Here is a 23,527-nt window from a genome sequence, read left to right on the forward strand (position 1 = left end):
CCCTCTTGTTCGACAGAATGTTCGATGTAATTTCCAATTTTGGTTCTATGTAAACCGACGTGATATGTACCAGTACATGAACATCGGTATATAAAAGCTCTTAAATAAATAAATAAATAAATGTGGCCGATTTTTTGCGAGAGCAATCCTTTTAAAATCTACATCTTTGCCTTTATTCAATCTTCCCCATCTTTTTCATCTCTCCCCTCCACTTCCTCAGCCTCTCTGATCGCTTTAGCCGGTCCCCTCGCCAAACTCACCACTTCTTTTCCTCCAGCGGGCAACAGCTGCGATCTCTCTCCCTGAGTAAGGACCTGGTAGCAGCAGGAACTCCTCCCGGGTTGAAGCCGAGGGTGATAGCTCTTCCTGGGTTGTAGAACACTGCAGTGACTATCCTCATGTCCAATTCTGCTGCAGAGTAAACAGCTCCCTCCCCACCCGGGTCCACCACAGCAAAAGCAGCTCATCTTCCTGGCCAGCAAAAGAGACACATAGCCAAGATGAGGCATGCTTACAATGATGCCACTACGTTCTGGCAGCTCCCTCCCTCCTGAGCTTGCAGTACTTCCACAGCACCGAGACTCAACTTAGTAGCCATGTTTTCCTTCCTGATTGGGTAGCCAATGTGCTCTCCTTCAGAATTGTTTAGCACCCCCCCCCTCCCATTTGCTCACCCCTGCCCTAGGGTCCCAGTTTGCAGCGATTCAGAAGCTGTGGCAAATGTTGCAGGATTTCCCTCTCAGCTGATGCCTATCCTCTCATTGCCAGCTATTGCTCCTTCTTCTGTATCCCACCCTGTCAGTACAGTCACTGTTACTGCCTTCTGTCTGCCACGGGGTAGGTGCCACCTTCCCTTACTCCCACTTCCACCAGAGCCACCGCTTCTGTTTCCACACTACTCCTGCCTCCTTTACTCACCTACCTGCCTGCAGCGGATATTTGCCTCTGCTCTTGCTCATCCTGCCACCCTTTAATAGTGACAGTAGTTTTCAGGCACTCCATGACAAATTCTCAAGCAGCAAGCCTCTCACAGGACGAGTGATTGGATTTTTAATCAGAATTTCCATTTATGTGTGATCACAGCAGAATTGGAAACGGAGTGGCATTTGGTTGGCCTAGCTAATGGAGGCCTGACCTTTAAAATGATTATATGATTGCTGGTAATCCTACTGGCCAATCGCTTGCTTTCCCAACAGCAGCCTGATACTGAGTGTGGAGACCACGATACAGTGTGAACTCACAATCCCTGCAACAAGCTCTTCTCCATAGTGCTAGTTTTCTCTTTCTATAGGAAGCATAGTTTTTGGGTACTTGCCAGGTTCTTATGGCCTGGATTGGCCACCGTTGGAAACAGGATGCTGGGCTTGATGGACCCTTGGTCTGACCCAGTATGGCATGTTCTTATAGCAGAAGGAATAGAAGAGGGCCGCAGTGGGGTCTCCTAGTGTCTCACTGTCCCTGTGCTCAATACTAGGTTGCTGCTGCTGCTGGTCTCTGAGAAGAGCTGGGCCCAGGGTCACCCATCCTGTTTGCCTGCATTGTCCCATAGCGTTGCTTCTACTGAATAGAGATAAGATAATCCATTGGTGGGATGGAAGTTCTCAGAATGTGCTGGAGGAAGTTGGGGGGTAAGAGAGTTGGAGTGGAATTGTGGAGGGTGTTGGGAGAAAGGCACATTGACTGTTTTATTTTTCATCAGATTTGGAAATCCTGGATTATAGTCACAGGTTCCAAGATTTGGTTTCATCTCAAGTTACATGTGGTCCTAGCTATTTTCACTTAGATGCTTTCTTTCAGCTACAGTCACAAACAACAGTTTTAAACGTTTTGGGAACATGGCATTGGTCCATTCTAAGTACTAGGTTTACTGTGACCTTAAAGTCCTCACATAATTGGACATTGCTACGATTCTGCCCTCTCACCTTTTTTCCCTTCTTCTTCAGTGGCCCGGAGGCCATCGACGTCCTTTCTGCTTGGCTGGAGCCGCTCTGGTGCTTCCCTGCGGCCAGGAGGCCGCCAACGGCATCTCCACGCGGTCCAGAGACCGCCGACGTTCCTGCTACTGCCCGGTGGCAGGGAGCCACCCGGGTGCAGCCCTTGCAGCCAGGAGTTCCTACATGATGTCGGCATGTAATGTCGGCAGCCTCTGGGTCATGTTCCTACATGACCCAGAGGCTGCCGACATTACCTTCTCTCCTCCGGAGGAGGGCCCTCTGTCCTTCCTGCGCCCTCGCAGCTGGAGCCGCCGGTTGGTTTCTCCTCTGTTGCAGGGAGCCGCCACCATCATCGCTGGCTCAGGGGTTGCGGCCTAACACTGCTCCTGCTTCACTCAGCAGCAGGGACGTCACTCTCCAGGGTCCTGTCTCCCTCCTCCTTAGGAACACGGCCGTGCTTCCTTCAGCCTCTTAAAGGGCCAGCATGGGAATGGCCCCATGGCCCCACCTGATGACATTATCATGGGTGGTTATCTTCAGCCCTAAAAGAAGGGCCTGTCTTCATTGCTTTGTTGCCTTCACAAGGAGCCAGTCCTCCTTAGGACTTCTCTTCATTTCCAGCTTCTCCAAGGCACTCTGCTCCATGTGGGAATTCCTTGTCTTCATCTTCATCTTCGTCTTTGTCTCTCGTCGGATCCCGTGTCTTCGTCCTGTCAAGCTCTGATGTTCCGACCTCCTGATGTCTTCTTTTCCAGATTCCCTGAAGTTCCAGTTGTCCTGATGTCCTAGATGTCTCATCCTTCAGTTTCTCTTTCATCCAGATGTCCTTCTCGTCAGCAGCACAAGCCTCCGGAAGATCCCTGCTTTTAATCTTCCAAGCACCAAGTCCCATCTCCATGTTCCTTGCTCCGAGTCCCGTCTCCAAGCCTCTACTCTGAATCCTGAATCCTGTCCGGGTCTTTGGAGTTACTTGCGTCTGCCTCCGTCCATGCTTATGAACTCTGCCTAAACCTATTCCGTCCTTGATTGACCCATGCCTTGCCTTGATTGGCTGTGGATGGCACATCTCGGTACAGGCCTCATTGGAGTCTTTGCCTTCTGAGACTGAAACTTTCTTCATCGTCCGCGTGGTCCACGATCTGCCTTCATTGGCTGTGTAGGGTGCGCGGTGTAGCAGTACCTACTCAGTACTCTCCGTAATCCTGAATATTCAAGCAACCTGTGACTCCGAGTCCTTCAAGTATCTTGAATCTTCGTTTTTATCTTCAAGCAATTTGAATCTCCAAGTAACCTGTGACTCCGTCTGAGTCCTCCAAGTATCCTGAGTTTCATCTCACCTCTCCAAGTATTCTGAGTCTCGTCTCACCTCTCCAAGAATCCTGAGTCTCGGCTCACCTCTTCAAGTATCCTGAGTCTTCATCTGAACCTGTTTGTTATAGCCCTCAGCCTCTGTTCGTCCTGTCGCATCTGCCGTTCCCGTACGACAGGTACGAAAGGGCTATTGAGTGGCCGGAGGGCTACTCCAGAGACCAACATTGCGTTGCTGGGTCTCTGATGCGTTCAGGTTTGGCAGAGACCATGGCTCCTCATCTCCAGCCCATACTTGGGCACTCCTTGCCTGCCTCGGTGCTTTCTCGGAGCTCCTCTACGGTCGCATTGTGGCCCAAGGGTACATAATCTCCAGAAATGGGACCACCTCCAGCATTCCCCGTAACAGATATCCTTATTCTTTTTAACAAATGATCCATCTGAAGTAGGCCATTGATTCCTATTTACCAGGTCTAGTATTCAGGTTTTTTCCAAGCTGCTCCAATTCCTGAACTAGTTTGACCAGATTTAAGTTACCAGTTTTATTTGGCAAACGTTTGGCAGTTCAGCAGTTTCTTAGGCTACAAACAAAGCAATCTGCTGGTTAACTGTGCAAGCTGATTTGCTGTGCATTTGATTTCAGTGTCACTTACTTGTTCTCTATTTTTTATCCATTGTAAAACTGACATCTGAAAAAGGGACCTGTGTTCTTGAAAGCTTAGGTAATACAACATCTTTTTTGTTGATCAATTAAAAGGAATCCTAGAATTTGTTGTTTTTTTTTTTCTTACAGAAGCTTTCTGCAGTCTCCAGGGGCTTCAGAATTAGATGTTTGGAAGGTGTTTCTAGAGTCCCCAGCCTGGGTCTTGTTTTTGATTTCTCTGTACTCACAAGGTCCCATAGGAAGTCATATGGTTTGGTTTTTATTAGGCTGAATAGTTCTGGGGTCTGCTAGTGTATCATGCCAGTTTTTGGCATATTAGGCTTTCCTAGCTCTCAGCAGAAGTGCAAATATGCCTTGTCTGTTTGTGCTATACTGCCATTGTTCCATCCCACAGGTACAGCAGAAGCTTCCTCACACTGCCCTGCCAATATACTTCAGTTCTGCTCTTCAGGGACTACCTCTAAGATGATCTTAGTAATTAAAGTACACATTTGTTTTTAGTTTATTAAACAGTATTTTCAAAATTAGAAGACACCAAAAACCAAGGAGCTTGATTAACAGGGACATTTAAGGGCTGGCCTGAATTCTCTGGGGCAGTGCTGTATGCAAGCATGCAGGAAATCTTGAGACCCAGTTTCCAAGTTCAGCTTCTGCTTCCCAGGCTAGCTGAGTCTGAAGATGATACAGAGGTGGCATTCACAGTCCCTGACTGAACGGAGTCCCAGCCACTAAACCACAAGAACTTCTAGTGGCCAAACACATGGTATCTGTGTCCTTTGCAACTAACAGGGTCATTCATGAAAATGCATTATGGCGTTAATGCCATAATGCATGCGATAATAACAGTAGTGTATGGCATGAATGCAAATTTTTGGAAAGGGTAGGATTCAGGAAAATAGTGTAATACATGCTTTCAACACATGACTATACCTTTTTTTTTTCCTGGCAATAAGCCTAAAATGTTATCTTGCCCTAGCTTGAATGTAGAGTCCATCAAGCTAGGGTGAGAGAACATAGTAGAAATGGCAACTTTGTGAGACTTTCCTCACTCCAAATGATGTCAAATGTTCACAAAGTGTTCTGTGCTGTTTGCATGTCTCACTCTACATGAGAAACTGGACCCTACACCTAAACCACCACCAACACCTCACCTCAACCTATTAGGTGGCCCTCCTATAGAGATATAAATACTTGACTACTATGAAGGCCTTGTAGATAGTCTCTCTTTCTGAAATATTAAAGGGTGCAATAAGTTTACTACAAAGTGGTATGGTGCACAAATTCAGATAAATATGCCCCTTTTTGTTATTAACACATTTTGATGAATCTAGGGGTATGTGAGCTAGTTAGTCCAAAATTACAGGAGTGTTGGCACTTTTTGCTTTTTTTTGCTGATTATGAGTCTGAGAAGAGAAAATCATCGTGAATAAATAAATTTAAGATTGAACAGGTCAGTGCAAAGTGTCATTAAAGGCCTCATTTTCTACAGTATCGCAGGTCTGCGATACTTTAGGGAATGAGGAGCGGGGGGCCGAAACGGGGGGCGGGCCTGTGCTAGCCGGCAGCGAAGGTGCCGGCTAGCACAGGCCCGCCACCATAGAAGGTGTAGCTATTGGGCACGAAATCGGACGCGAAAAAGGCCTTACCTTTTCGTTGTTTGCGGCGTCTTCGCGGAGTCGGCCCCGGTGACGCCCCAACTCCTCCTCTTCTGGGGACGACTCTGCCCCCATTTTGGTATCGCACGCGATAAGGGACATTTCGCGTGCGAAACATCCCTTATCGCATGCGATCCGGGTGGAAAATGAGGCCCTAAGTGACTAATACTGCTAACATTTTCCTTTTTCATGGTAAGCTAGATTAGAGAAGCCAATAATGTCTGATGATTTCATAAAATCCATACTATCATTTTTGTTAGTTCAGAATAATTTTTTATACTTTTTCTTTTCTATTAGCCAGTTTTTACAAGTTTAAGGCACAAAATGATGATACTTTGAGTACTGTGCCTTATTCTGCCTAATGAATGCTGCCTTTTCTCTTTAGTTTTAATTATTCTGAAATCCTTTTGAGTTTAGGATACTCCTACAGAGTCACCCACACGATCTCATACAAAGCAAACTGAGTAATTTATTTTGTCACTAATGAAATAATTTCTATTGTAAATTGCAGGGTTCACAAGCCATTGCATGAATACAAAAGCTTAGATTTATCAGCTCGTTCTGCTGTAATGTATTTTCAATGCATTCTGTGACTGCAGGACTTCAGTGTGCTTAGGAATATACATCATTATGAAGGCAATTTTGAAAAGAGATCTAGCTTTCTAATCAGGAAACTAGGCAGCTAGATCCCATTATAGGAAACTGCCCCATGTAGAGTGACTAAATCTAGTCCCCTAAGTTTCCTGGTAGCCTGACTTGGTTGGGGAGAACTACGGTATGTTTGTCTACTGAATATCTGAGTAAATGTGCATAGCTTGCCCCATCTATATGCATCCACAGAAATAGTAGGGACAAAATAGATGAGTTCTTTTTATACCTGCATACATGTAAGCAAATTTCCAAAGGGAAACTACAGGGTTAGTTCTCTTTGAAAATTCCCTAAATATATGTGGAGAGATCTTATCAGATCTCTACCACAAACCACAAGGCATGTTCTATTATTATAGAGGGTCCAAGAAAACAAACCAGTAACCGATCCAATGTGACTAGCAGCAAAGGACGACAAGGTGGATTCGGTAAAATGGACTTTATTGAAACTTGCCCGACTCTGGCCGAGTTTCGCTCTACGAGCTGCCTCAGGGGCTTTTTGAACCACTTGAGTTGGCTCTATTCAGTGTGAGTGTCTCTTATATTGTAGACGAAGAGACATGAATCAGCATGTTGAATACCAACTTGTTCAACGAACAAATGCTTGCAACCATAGTTCACTGTGCAAGCAGTGATAACGTGATTCTTCAGTCGAACGGCATGCAATCATTCACCGTTTGTTTGAGCGGTGAGTGATTGCGTGCCGTTCGACTGAAGAATCACGTTATCACTGCTTGCACAGTGAACTATGGTTGCAAGCATTTGTTCTTTGAACAAGTTGGTATTCAACATGCTGATTCATGTCTCTTCGTCTACGATATAAGTGACACTCACACTGAATAGAGCCAACTCAAGTGGTTCAAAAAGCCCCTGAGGCAGCTCGTAGAGCGAAACTCGGCCAGAGTCGGGCAAGTTTCAATAAAGTCCATTTTACCGAATCCACCTTGTCGTCCTTTGCTGCTATTATTATAGAGGAAATTTTACATTTTATATTTATTAAAATTTATGAATCACTTAACACTAAAAATAGGTCTAAGTGATATGCAAGAAAACAATCATAAAACAACTTTGAACTAAATACATAATAAAACATAACTAAAATGTAAAATGATAAAAACATACATAAAAAAATAAATAAAACAATAAAACCTTAAAAGTAAGCAAAATTAAACAGAAAAGTCTTGACAAGTTTTCTAAAGTTTTTAACTAAATCACACTGATGAATTTCTATTGGGAAAGAATTCTATAGGGCAGGACCAAGCACTGAAAAGGCACATTCATGAGTGATGTGTAAACGTGCAACTCTGGGCAATGGAATGTCTAACAATCTGCACTGGGAAGAATGCAGGGTTCTAGTAGGTTGGTAAAATTTTAAAATAGCATTAGCCCATAGACAAATTTGGCCGTTAATTAATTTGAAGATTGCCATTTCAATTTTATATTTAATTCTTTTGCTTATAGGGAACCAGTGTAACTCGATTAATGTTGGAGGGATGTGGTCACGTCGCTTCAAATCTGACGTTAAATGAGCTGTGGAATTCAGCAACAACTGCAATGGTCAAAGTGTCGTGAGTGGTATACCAGAGTATAGATTGTTACAATAATCAACAATAGGAAAAACTGATGCTTGTAACACTATGCGAAATTCAGGAGCATGTAATAGTTTCTTGAGGCCTGTGAATGCACGGAGTCTAAAGAAACCTTGACATGTAACCTGTTTATTTCGGGACAAAAACAGAGCGTGCTGTCTAGTGTCACTCTGAGACTTTTAATGTGACTTTTAATTGGGAAAGTTGAGTTTTCCAACTTAATAGTATTTTCACTGAAGGATGAATAGGGGTTATAGATGGCTAAGAACTCTGTCTTGGACATATTTAATGAAAGTTTGTTATGCTTTAGCCAGTTGTTAATTGCGGAGAAGCAGATATTAAGGTGTTTATTACTTTTCTGCCAGGATGAGCGCACATGCAGAACGAATTGTACATCATCCACATATACTTTGTAGCAGTCGATCAAACTGGAAAGAATTTTGCAAATCGGAGCTAATAAATGTTGAAGAGGACAGAGGAATGTACCAATCCTTGAGGGACACCAGTTTTAATTAAAGAAACAGATGAAAATTTGTTTTTGAATTTAACAGACTGAGAATGGTCAGAGAGGTATCAGCAGAACCAAGCAAGGACTTTACTTGATAGGCTCCATTCTTGTAAACAGAAAAGAAGAATGCTGTGGTCAATAGTATCAAAGGCAGAAGACATATATTAAGTGAAATAAGTAGGAATTGTTGACTGGTATCAGTACCTCTCCCTAAAGTGTTGGTAAGGGAAAGTAAAAGTAGTTCAGTATTCATGGCACATCTGAAACTGTATTGGTGAGGGTCCAGTAGGTCAAATTTTTCAACATGATCGGTTAGTTGACTGAACACAGCAGCTTCAAGAATCTTAAAAAGGCAAGGCAGAAATAGGTCTATAATTGCTAGGATCTGCAGGATTTAGATTACTTTTTTGAGAAGTGGGCAGGGATAATACCCTCAGTGAGGGGGTCATTTTCTAAAGGGATTGCACGCGAAAAGGGACTTAATTGGATTTGAATTGAACTATCAATATAAATTCATTAAAAAGAAGAAAGGTCACAAATCTACTTTAAAAAATGGAATTTGTAAGATCATACACTGAAACAGCTAAAGTTGTGAAGAATTTTTATCAATTTTACCATTCATCAGTAAAAGTTATTTTGGAAAACACCCAATGCTTTCAACGTGATTGATGCTGCTGTGGTCATTAGTGCTGATTACAAATGAATTTTAAATCAGGACATACTAAATGCAATGCACAGGCTTAGAAGAGAATTCTTTCCGTACTCAGGAAATCACGGACACTCAAATAACATCAAAGCTTTCAAAGATATTAACTAAAAGACTTGTGTTTGAGGTATGGTTCCTGGGGTGTTTATCCAGAAGTATCAGCCCAAGAATTACATGTCCTTAAAAGCTTCTGATGACAGAGATTTCATTAAGGATGTGCAGAAGGAAAAAATTTGCTTCCATTCTTATTCATTTCACCAGGACCCAAATTCGTTGCATTCGTTTCATGGGGGAAAAATCAATTCATTTGATTCGTTTTATTCGTTTTCCGATTTGCCATTAGTCAATGGGGGAAGTGTTTGCAGCCTATTTTTGGCTGCAGAATTGGGGTTTTCTTGTCAATTCTGATGAAACTTCTGGGGAGCAATCATCAGAATGAGAAAAGAGCTCCAAGGTACTTAGACTGTGGCAAAGTGGCACTAAAGTGGCATGAATAGCCTAAGGCACTTTAAAAGGGCAAAGGGGTATCAGGAGTGGCAAGAGTGCTTTAACAGAGGTGCAAAGCAGCAGCGAGAGTGTCAAAAACACACCACAGCTTCAAAAGAGAGCACCGATAACAGATGCATGAACCCTCGAAGGCAGCATGACAGGCAAAGTGGCAAGACAAGTGGCATCAACATCCTACAGTACAATGAAGGGGGAACATAGCAAGCAGAAAGACTAGCAGCAACACACTGAGGAACCATGATAGTGGCAAGAACACCACAAGGAGTTGAGTGAGTCATCTAGTGTATGGCAGCAAGGCAGAGTGGCAGAAAGTTGATAGGGGTAACATAGGCTGGCAGAGTGGAGGTAGTTAGGTCACTGTGGTGTTGATAGGGAAAAGGCAAGGAGGCAAGACAAGATGAGGCTCAGCATGCGGCGCGACTGTCCACCCGACCAGTCTTGAAACACAGACCAAGGAGTCTAACACGCGTGCTGGGATCTGAAACATGATGGACTATGCCTGGGTGGGGTGGAGTGTTACTGATGTGCACAGGGCCAGTGCAAGGGTATTAGGTACCCTAGGCAAACCTTACAGCCTGGTGCCCTACCCCATACACAATTTTTAAATTATACATTTAACACATGTTTTACATGAAAGTGACATTCTGAGGTAAAATTAATAAATACGTTATGATAATTTCATGCACTGTTGTGATGCCAACAAGAAAACATTGCATCTTGGAATTCATATGGCATCATACCTATTGTGATATATTTTGGCATGGTCCTCCCATATCAACACAGTACTATCTGCCAACACTCAAAGAATAACAACCCTATCTATGAAAAAGAATACCACAAATATTACACCAGAATCTAAAATATTAATACACCTCCTATCAGGAAAACAGAACAGGCCAAGCTAAAGCTACTATAGATCCCTTCAGAGAAACCACATATTAAAAGAATGCTTCATCTTAGTCTTTGCATGCAGAACCACAAACCCTCATCAAATACAGAATAAAGCCACATAAAGTATAAATACAAATTTGCAGTCAACAACTGAACTGTAAAACACATCACACCAGACTCTATACAGTGCAACAATGGAAAACCAAAATTTTCACCATTCCTCATGAAACAATCAATAAAATCAAGATATATAAATCATTAATCATAATAGTAAAATCATACTAATAAAATAATTTCAAAACAGCTGATGAATAGAATATCCAATAATTAAAGACTCATGCACATTTTAAAAGCTTTACCAAACACCAATTAAATATTTCAAACAGTAGACACATCACATACTACCCAATAATTAAAATGGTAATCAATCAAGAAAAATGAACTTAAAAATCCACCTTTACTTATCCTCTCCAGCAGTTCTCCTACTCCTTTCCCTTGCAGGCCACACCAGAAGCAGCAATAGCTGCTGAAGCTTTTCTCACTGTCCTCTTCCTTAGGGACCACAACCGGTCTCTTCTGTCTCTCTCTCACACACACCAGACATACCCTCAGGCCCAGTTTCTGTCTCTTGCACACCAATCATCTCCCCAACCAGTCTCTCTCTCTCTCTCTCTCTCTCTCTCTCACACACACACACACACACACCAGTCATCTCCCCTGATCAGTCTTTCTCACACATACACAATGCTCTCACTCTCCCTTACTTACACACAGGCTTTCAATCACACACAGGCTCTCTCTATTTCACTTACACACAAGTTCTCAATCACACACATGTTCTAGCTCACTTACAAACAGGCTCAATCACACACATGCCCTCTCTCACAGTCACAAGCCAGCCAAAAACATGCTCCATCTCTCTCTCGCACACACACATTGACACACACAAGCACCCTCCCTGACTCACATAAACACCACACACATACAGAAGCATCCTCCCTATCTCACATACATGAAGCACCTTCCATGTCTCACACACAGAAGCACCATTCCTTTCTCACATACACATCATATATACACACACACAGAAGCATCCTTTCTTACATACACATACATCACACACACAGAAGCACCCTCCCTATCTCACATACATGAAGCACCTTCCCTGTCTCACACACTTAATCACCATTCCTTACTCACATACACACCACATACACACATACACACACACACACACACACACACAGAAGCACCATTCCTTTCTCACATACACACACACACACACAGAAGCACCATTCCTTTCTTACATACACATATACAGAAGCAGCCTTCCGATCTCAAATACATATACACACAAAGGTCCCCAGCTGAACAGCTCATCTCTGTCGCCGGCTGGCTGTGCTGGTCTTCATTTCTCCGGCAGTGGCTGGCAGCGGCCATCTTCATTTCTTCGGCCTAGTCTCGGGCTGCGCCGGTCTTCATTTCTCTGGCGGCAGCTGGCAGCGGCCATCTTCTTTTCTTCGGCCTAGTGTGGGGCTGTGCCGATCTTGTTTTCTTCGGCCCCACCGGCCTGCTCTCCATCAGCAGCTGACTGTGCCGGTCTTCATTTTTCCGGCGGCGGCAGCTGGCAGCAGCCATCTTCTTTTCTTTGGCCCCGCTGGCCTGGTCTCTTCATTTCTTCAGCCCAGCGCCCTCAATGGCCTGGAGCAGAGGAGGCCACGTGATCTGCTAGTCCGGCCCACCGGAGAAAGCCCGATCCCCCGATAGGCCAGTCCGCCCCTACTCTCACATGGCCTTCTATTTCTAAAACACCGCGGCGCGAACCAAAAGAATGTAAACGTATGATATGTTGCATTCGTGGGGGTTCGACATGCATTTCGTGGACCCACGAATGCAACGAATAGGGACCTATACGTTGCGGATTGCGCATTCATTCAAAACGAATGCACATCCCTAGATTTCAGCACTTTCCTAGGTATCTTACTGAAGCATTGATTACCCTAAGGGTTAGAAAGCTGTTTCTGCCAGGGAAAGATTTGGTCAGTCACTGCCTCTAAGGCACTGATTGAGTGCTGGTGTCACCCCCACCCCCCCAACCAGCAAATCTCCAAGATATGCATGATGCCCTAAGACCTTTCTCCAGTGGTGATCTTCAAAGCTTAATGAGTGCGCGGCTTCACAGGCATAGATGCCCAAAGAGAGTGGGCCCTATGAGTGTGGACTTAGCTCCCGCACTCACTGCACTTTGAAGATTGCCACTGGAGCTGAGGTCTGGGGGAGGAGGCAATTGTGGTAGCAGTGGGAGGGGCACCTTTTAAAGTCCAGGACAGTATTGCTGGGCAGGGGGGGTAGGAAATTTGCCACACTGCCGCCTCCCCCCAAAAAATGTTGCTGTCCTAGCTATAGGGCTAATAGGCCTGTGCATAAATGCAGGCCTGCTTCCTGCTCTAATTCAAACCAGTCAATTCCTGCTCTTTCCTCAGTGGAGATAAAGAATGATCTGTTGCCATCCTTACTGTGATCCTCCCGACCTTTATGCATTTGAAGATTATTAAATCAGTCTCCTCTTTTGCAGGCTAAATAAAGCTAAATCATAGAAAAATGATAGCAGTAAAAGACCATACGGCCTATCTAGTCTGTCCATTTAAGCCAACTGCTCAGCTCTACAATCCCTATCACTCCTTCATAGATCCGATGTGCTTGTCCCATGCTTTTTTGAATTTAGATACTGTCCTTGTCTCTACCACCTCCAGTGTGAGGCTGTTTCATGCATCCACCACCCTTTCTGTGAATAAATATTTTCTTACATTACTCCTGAGGTGATCCCATTACAGCCTCATTCAATTACCCCTCATTCCAGACAGAGCCTCCTTTCCATTGAACGAGACCCGCCTCTTTGCACTGATACCATGGAGGTATTTAAATGTCTCTATCATTTCTCCTCTATTCTGCCTTTCCTATAGGATATGCATGTTTAGATCTTTAAGTCTATCCTCTTATGCTTTACAGAGAAGGCCACTGAGCATTTTAGTAGTCACCCTCTGGATTGAATCCATCTGATTTATATCCTTTTGAAGGTGCAGTCTTCAGACTTGTAAATAGTATTCCATATGAAGTTTCACCAAGGACTTATACAAGGGCACCGGTGCGCACAAATCTACGCCCGATTTTATAACATGCATGCACAGTCGCGCGCATGTTGTAAAATCCAGGGTTGGTGCATGCAAGGGGGTGCACACTAGTACACCTTGTGCGCGCTGAGCCCTAGGGGAGCCCCGATGGCTTTCCCCGTTCCCTCCGCCCCCTACCTTCCCCTCTCTTCCCCTACCTAACCCACCCCCCAGCCCTATCTAACCCCCCCCAACCTTTGTTTAATAAGTTATGCCTGCCTCTGCGCCACTGTGCCGGAGGCCTCGGTTCCGCCCCTCCCCTTTCACAAAGCCCCGGGACATACGCACATCCCGGGGCTTGCGTGCGTCGCCGGGCCTATGCAAAATAGGCTCGGAGCATGCAGGAGCAGTTATGCGCGTAAATCTTCAAGATTTACGCTCGTAATCCTTTGAAAATTTGGCCCACTCTGTTTTCTATCTTTTAACCAGATCCCAGTCCACAATAGTACACTGTTAGTAAGCAAATTATTTGGTCGGACAGTTTTTAGCTCAAATTGATATTAATTTATTCACTCCTTCACTGTCTGATGATTGGTCCCTCCACTGTCACATGTCAGTGAAAGGTCCAATCAGAAATCAGTGAGGGCGTAGCCCTGTCAGGAGGGTTCTGTTCTGGTAGAGGTTCCCGGGAGGGGAGGAGAGATTGTACTTGGAGTTCCATGGCATGTTTTGTTTTTTTTTATCAGGAAGAGGATAATGGGGTTGGAAGAGGCTGACTATGGACCGGACCACTGGACTAAGGTGAGAAGGAGGGACAGAGGCTCAACTAGACAGAGACCCAGAGTGCCTGGCTTGGCAAGCCAGAGTTGGGAGCATTTTCAGTGCTGAAGAGGGATGAAGTAGTTGCTGATCCAGTCTCTGAGCTAGCTTTAAATTTCCCATAGTAGCAGGATTTGTGTTAGGCGGTCTCCCACTAGCATGTCTCCTTGCATTGTAGGGTAATAGCTAATCAGTCTATTACCATGCAATTTATATGCACTAGTGCTAAGCTTGCCACCGTTTTTTTAGTGCAGGCTTTTTTCAGCCAAAGCCCTTATTATACCTGGGCAAGGTTAGCGCCGAAAAACCCACAGTAAAATACGAGTGAAAACCCGCAGTAGGCTTAGTGCAGCTTATTACATCGACCCCAAAATAAGTAGCAGCACAGCTAATCTTGCGTCCACCCTCCACCTTCCCTCAAGGGAGAGAAAAACTTCAACACAGAACTACTGCTTGCCTGTTTTTCTCTGCTGACTAACTGGCAAACTAAGAAGTTGAATTCTGATAGAGCTCAAAGCATCAGCATCCTCCCAAGACAATGACTATAAAAGGAATGCATACTTTGAATAGAATATCTCAGACATGCTCTTTCTTCATGATCCAAAATTAAGGGATCCAAAATAGTTGAAAATAATAAAATATCAAAAGTACAAGGGATTCAGCTCGAAAGAAGCAAGGGAATGTTTGTGAAAACTCTGGGGAAACCTCATATAGTGCCACTAGAGGCTACAAACTGATATAAACAACTCTGGAAGTGCTAGGGCTTTTTATTCATTGGAATCCCAGAGTGGTTGATTCTTGCAAAACTATCATATCCATAGGTATAGAGAGCCCGCTTAGGACCTTATATTTTCTATGTTACCAGTCCTTTAGAGTTACAGTCAGACCATGCCAGGCTTTTTTCATAGAATAACTTATGCGATCTGCACGCAGTCCAACATTGCAATGTTTCGGGAGATCCTTCTTCAGGGAAACAAAAACTGCTAGATGCCAGCAGATACGACTGGTGTATGGCTTGATTTAATGCAGGACGGTCAATGAATTGGCGTGGTCAAGACTTAAGACATGGTGCGCGGTGAAAACCTGCTGCATCCGATGCGTTTGTTATTGATCTTCATGATCAGCAACACTGGATCCATGGAGCAGTGACAGGTTAGTTTAGAAAAATGCTTCACTGTGATACATTGTTTCTGTTGTCTCCTGACAACATGGCCTTCACAGATCTGATAAGGCAATGATGTCACACATAACTCATTGGTCTGAATGCTGCTATACTGTAGCACTTACAAATTGTCTGCATCGCCCCTGTTGTTCTCCAGAGACTATAATGGCCATTGAAATGAATGGGGAAGAAAACAAATGAAATAAAAAGGATTTGTTTAATTTAGGGTTCCTCCTCAATTTTTTTGGGATGCCCATTCATTTTAAATGAATGCACATGCCTAGTTGCCTAGACTAAATGATCAAGGGGTGGAGTTCTTACCAACAACATTGTGTGCTTGTGGCACTTGCTGTTTGCATTGTCTTTTGCTACGTGCCCTAAAAGGCAAACACAGAAAGGACTCAGCTGGCTAGGCTAATGGATGTCAGCTAGGCCTTGGAAGGCCAACCAATGACATAGACTCTGTGGAGAAAGAGGCTCAGAGCAAAATGTGTTGTATCAATTGAATGAGTGCATTGAATTGCTTGCTTTATAAATCTGTATATATTTGAAAAAAAAAAATTGGCAATTCTTTTCCCAAAAGCAATCTGGATCCTAAGAGGCTAACAACATACAGATGTATGATCTATAAAGAGCTTATTTCATCTTCAAAAAAGAGGAAATTCATAAAAAGTATAGATTGAAAATGAACAATGGTGGAAGATGAGTAACAAAAGAAAAGATGTTTTACTGTAAGAATCAGCTCTCGCTCATACAGAATGTCTCTGTGGAGCACAGCAGAACTATTGGTGCTCTTGCCCAAGCAGTGTGAAGTTACAAACCATGAGCTATCCTTACTGTGCACAACTATGTGTCTTTGGGGAAAATGCTTGATAGATCTGGCCCCAAATTTTTTTTTATCTAGTAGGTACAGTAACATTTTCTAGATGGGAAGGAAAGGTGATAAGAAGCAGGTGGTAGGAAGGAGCTGCCTTTTTGTGTACAGTATTATAATACATCTTTTTTTTTTTCATTTTAACTGTTTGCAGAGGGCATATGGTGATCTTGAATAGTTATTATTTGCACCTCTTAAATAAGGTGTCAGTTACATCTATAGTCACTCATGAGAGAGGGCAAGGCCATGTGCTTCAATTCTCCACTGTAATTTTAATGTTGTTGCTGTGAGTCTTCTAAGATTTACATAGATTTCAAAACTGTGTATACTTTTACAAAGCTACTCTTCAAAACAGACCTGATTATAAAATATATTTACCCACTTAAAATTGGGTTTTACATGTGTAAATGCACTTTACCAGTGTAAGTGTGCTTCTGAAAATTGCTACATTGTATGCCATTGAATTGCCCATAGGTTTATACACATGTAAGTTCATGTTACATCTGTAAATGGGTTTTCAGAATTGCTATAATAGTATGTTATATTTACATGTGTAACTCCCTTTAAAATCACCTCCAGTAAGTTTCAATCTGTATCTATTGTGTATATTTGATGTCTGTCTGTTCTTCAGATCAATTAAATAGTCAGGGGCATCAGTTTCCCTGTTTGTAGAAAGTTGGTATATTTAATGTAACCATTGTCCTTGTGGAAGAGTTTGATCTGCTGGGTACTTTGGGTTCCGAACTGGCCACTGTTGGAGACAGGGTGCTGGGCTCGATGGAACTTAGTCTGACCCAGCATGGCATTTTTTATGTTCTGAAACACACCTTGCTAGAAAAATGAATGGTAATGCATCGTTCCTGAGGGATTATTTGAATATTTCGCCAAATAGTACTGCAAAAATGTACAGGAATTTGAAATGAAAGACTAAACTGCTTTAAATAATTGACGACACAACGTGATTTCCTGGGTATGTCTGCAGGTTATTTTCTTTTGTATATTTTATTTTTGGCTGCATTGTCAGGTGGGTAAATGTCCATTGAACAAAAAAAGCCAGAAATCTTACAATTCTATTTCCCAATGGGAAAAAAAAAGAGCAGTGGAGATCAGGCATGATTAGAAAAATTCAGCACCGTTTTCCATAACTATCTTTGGTAACAACATACAGATGTATGATCTATAACGAGCTTATATCATCTTCAAAATAGTGGAAATTCATAAAAAGTATAGATTGAAAATGAACAATGGTGGAAGATGAGTAACAAAAGAAAAGATGTTTTACTGTAAGAATCAGCTCTCGCTCATACAGAATGTCTCTGTGGAGCACAGCAGAACTATTGGTGCTCTTGCGCAAGCAGTGTGAAGTTACAAACCATGAGCTATCCTTACTATGCATAACTTATCAAGTTCTTGAATAGCCAGGTGACCAGAGATGTGCAAACGTTTTTTTATAAAGTTTTGCAAACTAGTTCAGTGAAGCCAAAAGAAGTATGGTTTGTTTAGATTTAGTTCACAATTTATTTTCTTGAATAAAACAATAAAATCAGGGGTGGATTCCTCAAAAATCAATGAAACTGCATTAGTTTGATATGTGTTCATCTATTTTATGGGGTCAACAGCTGGCAGATTCAACACAGCTCCCAGTAACTTGTGAAATCCATGGTGAATGTGCATTGAATTTTCCCTTGATTTGATGGGAACTTCTGAATTTTCAAAACAAATATGAGAAAAATCTAAAAAGCCCGATTGATTCATTTGAAACAGGTTGAAAATCTGCCCAGTCTGAAGGTTTCCCTCAGCTTTATATCCTGTTGCCAAAATTCTATTCCCTCTGTTTAGAGTAGGTGAGTTATAAAAGTAAGTTATGAAAGTATACATAATCCCTGGATTCAGACTCTCAGTTGTCTTCCAGAGGCATCCTTAGCATGTTTATTCAAACTTAATATACTGCCAATCTAAGAAAATACACAATTCCATAATATAGTCATGTAAACCAAACAAGGAATTAATGACAGTACCATTCAATGGTACATTACTACAAACACCTATAAAAAGTTTTCTAAAAACACTCTATTCACCAAAGTAATTAGTGATCTCCTACAACTCACAATGATTGGCACATTACCTGACAATCAAATCATAATACTTAGTTAAATAAATACAATCTGCCTAAACACGGAATGCCTGAGTGAATTTCCAGGTCTTGACCAGTTTCCTGAACCTCAAGCAATTCACTTCGATCTGACTGTCCAGTGGTAAAAAGCATGTTGTAAGGAGCACATAATCCTTAAATTTAGAGCAGTGGGCTACAAATCAGGGAAGCCAGGGTTCAAATCACACTGCTTCTCCTTGTGACCTTGGACAAGTCACCTCATCCTCTGTCACCTCAGCTACAATCTTAGGGTTACATTTTCAAAGTTGCGATAAGGCTCTAACAAGCAATATGGCCATATTGCAGCAAAATCACATGATATTCAGGCTCCAAATATGCCCCTATTACATTTAGCTGATTTGCATGCATGAATTTTGCAAATCCATGCAAAGCAGCTAATGTATAACTAATTTTCCATAAATAAAATAACACGGTTGATTTAGAAAAAACTCAGCGCCATTATTTTAACATGTTTGAAGGAGGTGTAGACACTTTACTACGAGAGCGTATGCTAGACCTGGTCCCAAAGCTCATGCGGTAAAATTTAAAGGCCCCAATGGCCCAAAATTGCACCTCTCCCCCAAAGTTGCAAAATAACCTCCGGGGTTCTTCTGTCAAGGTGCTGCAGACCCTAAAAATAATTTTTTAAAAGTACATAGATTCACCTTCACAAACCCTTCCTTTTATTCTAACCCCTTCCTCCAGCCCAACAAAGAACTCCCCCTTAAAAATCCCTGGACATCTGACCTCTCCCGATTCCCTTCCTTCTCAAAATTACACATAATCCCTGGTGCCTAGTGGGTCCCCCCTCCCTCTCCCCTCATTACATTTAAAAAGGGCCTGGGGTTTATGGGGACTTCCCCGAGACACCCCCTACTTAAAAGAAAGGTCGTTGCTGCGATAGGATTGGCCTGTAGTGCCCCCTAGTTCGGGCCAGTCAACGCCATCTTCCAAAATGGCGTCGACCAGCCTATGCTTCCAGTTGTGACTCAGTTGTCCTGGCATTTCCATTCTCTTCCCCCTCCTCCATGCCCATCCATGGCACAGCAGCTGAAATCCCTCAAACCTCAGCTCCAGTTACCCCCTCTCTCCTCTCTGCCTGAAAAGTGTTCTGATTTTGAACCCTCTGTCAGCAGCACACAAGCACTGCTCAAAGCGCAGAGGTCTCAGGGGAAACTCCTGCACAGTGCCTGAGACTGCATCAGTGTTGCATTGCTGACTCTGTGCTCTGCTCGGGTCAGTAGCATGGGCTCCCTCCACATCAGCATCTCTGCTTTGGAGGAATCGAGGGAGGATATGATGGAAGCAATTAAATACCTCAAAGTATAAATAATGCAGAGAAGTTATGGCAAAAAAGCAAGTCCTAGAACAATGAAGCACGACCATCAGTCTGGAAGGGGGCAGATTCAGACATAACGTATGGAACCTGCATGTACAGGATTACCTACCTTCCCATTGAAGTGGTAGATATCAAAATGGTAATGGAATTTGAGAAAACATGGGAAAAGCACACTGGACCCTCAGCAGCAGGGAAGCAAGGGACAAGTCAGAAATTAAGCAAGAGCTATGACTCTGCAGTAAGTAGTTGTTTCTATGAGGCCAATAGATTGAAGGGCTTTTCAGACAAAAACCTGGAGAAAACGGCTCTCCCATACTGAGATGATGACAAGGCAAGTCTCTGTCAGCAAAATCGGTGTCCGAGGGAATTGCTAAACCAGCAGTTTGTGGTGCTTTGTTATTTAGATGCATGTGTTAACATGCCAGCTGACAATCTCTCTTTCTTTCATGCAGGGGGGCGACATCCGTTGTGTACAGATACAGACAAAAAGGAACCCAGAAGCCTTATGCAGTCAAAATGTTAAAGAAAACTGTAAGTTTATTGTAGTATGGAATTGCATTTGGCTTATGTTTATATAAATCTGGAATGGAAGAAAAATAGAATACTGAGATGGATAGAAGTCTAATTAAAAGATATAGCTGTGTAATCCTTAAACAAGGGTTTACTAGATGACATGACTCCGGGTCACGAAGTACGCACCCATCCGGTAATCTTATTACAAAGGCAGTTATGCCTTTTTTAAAAAAAATATTTCAGATTGACAGAACACATCAAATTATTTAAATAATCCATGCTTCTTTTCAATTCTTAGCTCATTTCTGAAATAAAGAGGAGAGGAGACGTTATCATTTTGCAATTTTATGTAGCTGCTTCAATTACTGGATCAAAGAAACTTTGGGGGGTGATGTGCTGGTCATGAACACAAACCTGTGCCTGCAATTTTTGATAGGGATGTGTTGTTTGCTTTGTTTCGTTTAGTGTGCAGACATTGTTTAGCGTGCACTAAATTGAAAATGTGTGTACATGATTTCATATGAGTGCCCTAAATGAACATGCACATAATAAATCCCTATTGAGTAGGGATGTGCATTCTTTTTCATTGTTTTGCTCATTTGTGGTAGCTTATGTGCGTACACCTATACATGTATAAAGTTTGATTTTATGTAAGTAAGCACAAGTTATGCATATAAAATTCAATTTTATGCATGCACATAAACTACTGAAACAAAAGAAACAAAATGAAAAAATGCACCAAAAAAAGGCAAAAAGAATGACCGAACCAAATAGAAAATCTTTTGAGTGCACATGCCTACTATTTAGTGTGGATGAAATAGGTTTTGATGTGCACTAAAACAAAACATAAAACACATTTTACATTTTAAAAACCTCGAAATAAGATGGTGTCCTGAGCAGTCATGTGTGCCTGAGCTCCCCTGAATCTTTTTTACTTTTTCCTCTAAATACCCTATTTTTATATTATGGGGAAAAGGAAGGGAGCTGTGAAGAGGTTTCCCTCCATTGGAAGATCAAGACAAACAATTATGCCCGAGAACTCATGAAGTCTGCCTACTTCGACTCCAGAGTCCAACTTGGCCAGCGCTGAAGTTACCAGCCTGTAGGTGGCTGAAGTGTCACTCAGTCCCAAGGATCATTTGACACTGTAGCCCCCAGGTAGTGCTGCCTGTGTGATGGAGAAAATGTTGGTGCAAATGGAGAGCTTCAGTGCATCCATGGCATCATTGGTCAGTGTCTCTCCACTTCAGGCTGCAGGAGGATTGCAGCCGACAAATGTGGAGATGTTTCAGTTCTCCCTTTGACCAGAAGGAAATGCTGCTACAGCTATGGCTGAGACCTCAGCTTCTGGTGGTGGTTTCTCTATGCCAGGGAGATCACTGGTTGGCTCAAGGGAGTTCCAGGATGCGGTATCAGGACTCCAAGTCAGAACTACCTTAGGCCTGGATTTTCCTACGGCGCAGAGCTCTTTGAATCGCGCGGTAACGGGGGGCGGGGGGGGAGGGGCGAAGCGGGGGGCAGGCCTGCGAAAGCCGACAGCGATTGCACCACCGCAGTGCTATCACTGCCGGCTTTCGCACCCAATAGCGCCATCATAAAAGGTGCTGCTATTTGGGAGCACTACTGGCTGCGATAAGGGGCCTTACCTTTTCGCTGTCAGCGAAGTTTCTGTGGCGTCCACCCCGATGCCACCTCGACTCCTCCTCTTCCGGTACCGACGCCACCCCGACTCCGCCCTGATTTAGCTATTGCACGCGAAAAGGGACTTTTCGCGTGCGATAGGGTTAGAAAATAACCCCCTTACTTAGATCATTAGTCACTCTGAAAAACATTGGTCAGCTATGGAAGCCATTGAAAGATCTGTTTCTTCCCTTGCTGTTATAACTTTGGACAACCATTCTAAATTTAAAAATCAACATGGTCGTTTGACTGTGAAAACAAAATATCAAATTGTGAAGTATCAATGGCTCAGGTCAAAGATATTCAGGTTCAGCAAATTAAGGACTTCATTTTGTTTTCACAGAGGACTGAACATTTGGAGAATTTCTTGAAGGCTTTGAATTTGCGTATTCTCTTCTTTCCCCAAATTCAGTTTATTTCTCCTTCTGAGTTTTTCAAATCCTATATGAAAGAGGTTCTGCGGAGTCCAGATGCAATCCTTCCTCCAATTGCAAACATTTTGTACTTGCCTAAGAAACAATTGGATAGAGAAACTTCCCCTAATTTGTCTTACTTTCTGGAAAATACTGGAAGGATTATCTTTATTAGAGTTACACTGATTGTTACATTTCGTGTTTCTGCAAGATTGTATTATATTTTACGTTCATTTTTTCATCATGGAGATGCTTTATTCAAAGGACAGAAAATCTGGATCTTCCCTGATTTAGCTAAGGTGACGCTAAATCAGGGAAGATGTTTTTGGCCAAGAGATCCGAGGTGTTATCTGTGGATGCCACCTGTGTATTTTGAAACCCACGTAAATGTTTGCTTATTTTGGATGGAGGTAAATATCTGTTTTATGATCCAGCCCAGTTGAGACATTTCATAGATACAAGATGTGATAATGTTTCCTAGCTTGTAACAGCTCCATGGCATTATTAATCATGGATGGCATATATAATCTGTTCAGTTGTATTGCCTTTTTCTTCTTTCTCGTATCTTTTACTTTTTATAGGTCCATGCTCATGGGCCTCTTTCTTCCTTCCAGGTCTATATTGTGGTCTAATGTAGGCCTATGCAAAGTATTTTGTTTTCATTACTCAATATATTTGTTATTTTAAGTATTTACAATTTTGTATATTGTCCGCTTTTTCTTTCAAATATGTTTCATATTTGATTAATTTCAAATCTTATAAAAATAAAGTAAAAAAATAAACCCTTGAAATGAAACAAAACAAGATTTTTTGACTACACATCACTACATTTGTGTTCCAAGCTAATTAAAAAAAAAAAAGATATATTAAAGGGAGTGCCACTGTTCACTTCTCTGGAGTCTATCTTTTGACTAGGCGCAAAATGTAAGGAATGGCTTGGTGGGATGACTGAGTGATAATGTACTGGCAGGCTGGTTGGGGACTTAATGAAAGGAAGGGTGGGTGGAGAGCTATATAATTCTTGCCTCTACCTTTCCTTTTTTCCTCTGAGTGTG

The 23,527-nt window shown here is 42.6% G+C and overlaps 1 protein-coding gene across 2 annotated transcripts in view; it reads left to right on the forward strand.

Annotated features, from left to right (window-relative positions):
• Window positions 1–23,527, forward strand: part of CAMK4 (calcium/calmodulin dependent protein kinase IV) — a 618,142-nt gene that overhangs the window by 328,072 nt on the left and 266,543 nt on the right. The window contains exons 1-3 of one of the 2 annotated variants that reach the window (XM_029571716.1): window positions 7,669–7,777; window positions 14,267–14,321; window positions 20,319–20,397. In XM_029571716.1, the coding sequence (XP_029427576.1) occupies window positions 14,299–14,321; window positions 20,319–20,397 (102 nt within the window). In that variant the 5' untranslated portion in view covers window positions 7,669–7,777; window positions 14,267–14,298. Of the gene's footprint in view, window positions 1–7,668; window positions 7,778–14,266; window positions 14,322–20,318; window positions 20,398–23,527 lie in introns of those variants that run through there. The other variant, XM_029571711.1, reaches the window with a different exon arrangement.

The sequence above is a fragment of the Rhinatrema bivittatum genome, chromosome 1, assembly GCF_901001135.1.
Source record: "Rhinatrema bivittatum chromosome 1, aRhiBiv1.1, whole genome shotgun sequence".
Classification (NCBI taxonomy): Eukaryota; Metazoa; Chordata; class Amphibia; order Gymnophiona; family Rhinatrematidae; genus Rhinatrema; species Rhinatrema bivittatum.